Consider the following 5360-nt stretch of genomic DNA (forward strand, 5'->3'; position numbering starts at 1 on the left):
TGGGTTTTCAGCTATCACACATTGAGCTTTTAATGCAGCCACGTATGAGCAGTAGGGCAGACCCCTAAAGATGCATATGGATGGAGCGGTTAATTTCCTGAATCATCACTAGAAAGCATCACGATGACACAGAGAAAGGAGACTTGAAGCCCAGGCCAATAGTGAATTGACAGCCATCTTTAGCCACCGTGACCTAGGAATGACCCTAAGTGCTGCTGGGTGCAGCAGTGAGATCTATTGCAGAGCACAGGAATTAGGTGTCTAACAGGCTTGGAGACTCCCGCTGTGCAGCAACTAGCTGCAGAATCACTGCAAGGTCTGCTGGGCAATGACGGTGGCCAACAGAAGGCAAATTTCATACTCTTTATTATTATGAAATAGACAGAGCTGGGCTTCATGTTTATTCTCCCCTCGCTTTGCAGTATTTTAACCCTCAGAACAATTACGTTTTTATATTATTTAAAATGTTCTAGTTTGACAGTTGTCTTGCCTAATATGATGCAAATACACTTTTTACATACACGAGCCAATAATTTTAATTCCAAAGTGCCTAAAATGTCACATGTCACTTTATGATAAAATATGCCCTTTATTTTGTTTTTCCTAGCTTTTTAGCCCTAGAGCCTGCTTACGTTTTGCTGTCTTGCTTGCTTCAGTCTTTGTGGCTGCATCAACAATGGTAGTTGAGGGGAAAAGCACACATGGGCTGCAGAGTGAGGCTGTGAACGCCACTGCCAGGTTACCCTGTCCCAGAAAGGCTTTGTTAAAACTACTTGGTATTTACTTATATTTTTGTTTAAGGTTTCTTTTCTTTTCTTTTCTTTCTTTTTTTTTTTTGTTGCTGAACCCAAGTCCTCACCCATGCTAGGGCCCTGCCTCTAAGTTGTGTCTCCTCTCTCCAATGGTTATTTGAATAAAGTGATTATTAAGAAGTGGTTATTAGGCAACCAAGATGTTTGGTACCTCATTAGCTTTCAGTGAATAAAGTAGAGAGTTCTTTTGTGAGAATTGTTTTCCTGGGATTTTCATGAGTGAGATGTAAATACACCTACCTGGAGAGGAAAAAAAAGGACAGAGATTAAACTATTTGTACTATCAGCGTATACATAACTAACACGTCTACATGTTAATCACTGAAAACGCAGCCGATGGTTTCTGAACAACCTTCTGTCTTCGCCACCTTTCTTGCTGTAATCAGATACATGACAGAAAGAACTTGAACTTGAGGGAAGAAATATCTATGTCAACTCGGAGTTTCAGAGAGCTCAACTACGGCTTTTCAGTACTATGTGCTTGGGCAGAACCCCGTGAGAATGAGAGAGTGTGTGTGGGGGGGGATCTTTACCTCATCATGGACAGAAGCGGAGAGGCAGGGGACAGGGACAAATGCCTTCAAGGACCCAGCCCAGTTCTACCTCCTCAAATTTCCAGAACCTCCTCAGCTCCCAGTGGGAGACTGTGGGTGACATTTTATGTTTAAACCGTAATATCTCCATGTGTCAAATTTACTTAAAATTAGTCATCAGCCATAAATACGCCAATAACCCTTTGATTCTTTTATTTTCAGCTTCTGAAAGCCTGCTGAAACTTGTACACAGATCCTGTGGAACTGGCTGGTGACTTCAGAAGTGCCACAGGCAGCAGCAGCGGGGGACTAGATTCCCAGGTTTGGGGGGCATGTAAGATCCCCAAGCAGCACAGACTTGGAGGTCCCACTCCAACCAGCGGAAGGCTCATATTTACATCACCGGTAAATAGGAAATGTTTTGAATGGAATCCTTATATGGATTTTTGCTGACTCTCCCTCTTCCCAGAGCCATTAAAAGATTCTGAATTCAACTGCCCTGTGCACTTTTAAGCCCTCGCTTTCCCCAGGACAGCATCTCATGATTTTTATTCTTTGCTGTGCTTTTAACGAGAGAAGCAGGCGCGACCTGCATATTCTGATGGCTTCTAACCAAATGCTAGTCTGAGCATCTATATGAGAACATCTGAGCATCTATATGATGTGGAGGCATTTGTAGCTAAAGAAGAGTATTGCCTCCCAGCTCTGTGATGAGTTGGAATTTTAATTTAATTCATAACCTTTTATAAACGGCTCTATCTTACCAGACCTCCATACTTGGAGACCTGTTCATTAATGTTCAGCCAGGGTCCCGAGTGCCTGCAAGGAAGAAATGACAATTAGTGAGCGCCAGTGACCTTATTAACTGGGCTAACACTGTTAAGTGAATGGCTGGCTTATGTAAGTGTGCCCCCATGCCCCCATGGACACCTGTCTGTCCCAGGACAGTAGCACTGTCCTGTTGTTGACTGTTGAAAACATTTACAAGCTCTGCCACTCCCTTCATTTTTTTTTTTTTTTTGCTTTAACAAAACTGTGCGGTTTGCTTCTAGCTTTTCTTTCTAAAAACTATCTTGGAATCTTTCTTGTTTCTATCTAATCTATCCTAGTCAGGGTTACCATTGTTCTGATGAAATCCCATGAAGAAAGCTAGTTGGGGAGCGAAGGGTTTCTTAAGTTCACACTTCCACATCATAGTCCGTCATCGAAGGAAGTCGGAACAGGAAGTCAAACAGGGCAGGAACCTGGAGGCAGGAGCTGATGCAGAGGTCATGGAGGGGTGCTGCTTACTGGCTTGCTCTCCATGGCTTACTCAGCCTGCTTTCTTATAGCACCCAGGACCACCAGCCCAGGAGTGGCACCACCCACAATGGGCTGGGACCTCCCACATCAATCACTAAGAAAATACTCAACAGTTGGATCTTTTTTTTTTCCCAAAAGCTTCTACATTTTATTACTGGTCAAACCACTCCCAACTTAAACATGATTAAGTCTCCAGGTTGAAAGGGCTGAACTCCATCTTATTACGCTCATCGATGACCTTGCCGCTGTCAGCTCCTTACAGACCCAGCTTCGTTCTCCTCCAATGTCTTCTCTTGGACTTGTACCTGATTTTGTTGCCAGTTTTCATCCGAATCCACTGAGGAATAGGACTATTTTGCTTTTGTTTCTTGGCCAGGAATTGCTTGATTCTGAAAGTCATGTGAGAAGACATGGCGAGAAGCCAAGGTGGGCAGACGGCGCATGATGGCAGAGGAAAGGCAGAGGAAATGGATCTTATGGAGACATTTTCTCAACTGAGGTTCCCTCCTCTCAGATGACTATGGTTTGTGTCAAGTTGGCATAAAAGCCGCCAGCACATAGTCAACAATCAGGAAGTATTTCTCAAATGCCCACTTTGTTTTTTTTTGTTTTTTCTTCTCTCTCTCCCTCTCCCTCTCCCCCTCCCCCTTCCCCTCTCCCCCCTTCCCTCCCCCCCTCTCTCTCTCTCTCTCCCCTCTTTGGCCACGGTCTCTTGTTTTTCATGTTAGCCTTGGACTTGCTATATTTCCCAGGATAAACTTGAACTCCTGATCTTCCTGCTTTTCCCTCCCGAGTGCTGGGATTACAGCTGTGCTCCACCATCCCTGGCTTACGAGGTGAGGCGGAATGAACCCAGGACTTTGTTTAGATGAGGCCAGCGGCTGAGTAATGGCCACAGTCCTCGTCCTCCGATTTTATAACCACAGTCCTAGAATGTCATTTGCGCCTCTGTCATTCAGGAGGGAAGTTAGGACGCTAAGCTTTGTTCTCCCAATAGTCTTGAGATGTTTTGTTACAAACATTTCAAACACAGTTAGATACGGCCGTTGGAGAGACTGACACACTTAAGAACTACATTCATTTCTCATTACTGAGCTGTCCTGGTCTCGCTGCAATCAGCACTTAGCACAGTTACAGAGCAGGCATTCAGTTATGGCTGAATTAATCACAGAATTTAATGGCCACTGAAGCCACATTTTGAGAACCCATTTATATATTTGATAAGTAGGAGTCATGTTTCCAGCTTGGGCATCTTTCTGGGAGCTTGCACCTTGGTGCTGTTTTCCAGCTAGGGGACCACACAGCCTGCCTTCATTACAATAGAAAATCAATAACCTATGCACTGGGCAGAGCTCTTCAGCTGGTTGACGGGCTCCTATAACTGAAAGGGCAGGGACAGTATTGAAGAGAAGCTGGCTAGAGTTCATGTGATGTCAGGAGAACCTCCCACGGTTACATACTACTGTCTTCTGTGTTTGAGTCTCTCTCGGGCTGTACACCATGTCTTCAAGCAACCAAGGAATGAAGAGAAAGGAACTGGAGGGCAGATGAGGTCTGCGGCTGACAGGACTTTGGTTCACTTCCTGTTGGAGCAGTAAAGACATTCCAAAGGTTCTATAGTTGTAAGTTTATGGATCTGTCTGACCATCTTCTTTTTTTCAGGTTCAAAAATTATTTATTTATTTATTTAATATTTATCTATTTATTTTTATGTGCATTGGTATTTTGCCATGGCTGTCGGGTCCCCTGGAACTAGAATTACACACAGTTGTGAGCTGCCATGTGAGTGTCTCAAAATAAAACAGGCTAGGGGATGCTAAGGCACTGGAGGGAGGTTCTCAGTAACAAAGTCAGCAACAGGGGCTGGAGAGATGGCTCAGAGGTTGAGAGCACTGACTGCTCTTCCAGAGGACCCAGGCACCCACATGGCAGCTCACGACTGCCTGTAACTCCAAGTCTGACACCCTCACACAGACATATATGCAGGCAAAACGCCAATGCACATAAAATAAAAATAAATAAAAAAGCCAGCAAGCAAGGATTAATTACTGGGGATGTTGCTGAGTCAGTGAACTCCTGCCTAGTGTGTACAAGGTTCAGTCCTATTCCCTCTGAAGGACAAAGATCACATAGATGACTCTCGTGCAAAGAAGGAAAAGAGAAAAGAAAACAATGCTAAAAATGAGTAAGGAGCAGGGTTGGGTGGGAGGAACACAAAACCCTGCCCGCAGTCTTCTCAAACAAGAAGTCAGCAATGTTATTCTGGCACATTTTCTTTGGAACGGTTTTGGAAGAAATCAACTTTCGTTCCTGATTCCTGTCGAAGCTGCAGCGCTCATGCATGCGATTCTGAATCCTGCCTTTCTCTTTTCTTTCTTTATCACTTCTTTTTGTTTTGAGACAAAGTTTCTTGTGCTGGGACTTTCAATCCTCCTGCCCCAGCTCTCAAGGGCTGTGATTGCAGGGTGTGCCACCATGCCTGGCTTACAGCTCACTTTTTAACTCAATACCATAGCATACACTATGTGACTCGTTTTTTTTTTAAATATGCTGCATGTGTATTTTTTAACAGCTGTAAAGTATTTAATTCATTTATCATCATAACTTGTTTAAACATGTCTTTTGTTGGACTTTTAGGGTTTTTTTTGCATTTTGATATTTTGGACGTCTCCAGCAAACCTTGGTGGATAAAAATGCAACTTCCTCGTGATGG

The 5360-nt window shown here is 43.9% G+C and overlaps 1 protein-coding gene across 1 annotated transcript; it reads right to left on the reverse strand.

Moving 5' to 3' along the window:
• Nucleotides 1-2903: 2903 nt before the first annotated feature.
• On the reverse strand, nucleotides 2904-3059 carry LOC119806321 (60S ribosomal protein L39-like). Its single transcript, XM_038317953.1, has one exon. The coding sequence runs from the start codon at nucleotides 3057-3059 to the stop codon at nucleotides 2904-2906; it is 156 nt and encodes a 51-aa protein (XP_038173881.1).
• Between the last annotated feature and the right edge of the window lie 2301 nt (nucleotides 3060-5360).

The sequence above is a fragment of the Arvicola amphibius genome, chromosome 2 (assembly GCF_903992535.2).
Source record: "Arvicola amphibius chromosome 2, mArvAmp1.2, whole genome shotgun sequence".
Classification (NCBI taxonomy): Eukaryota; Metazoa; Chordata; class Mammalia; order Rodentia; family Cricetidae; genus Arvicola; species Arvicola amphibius.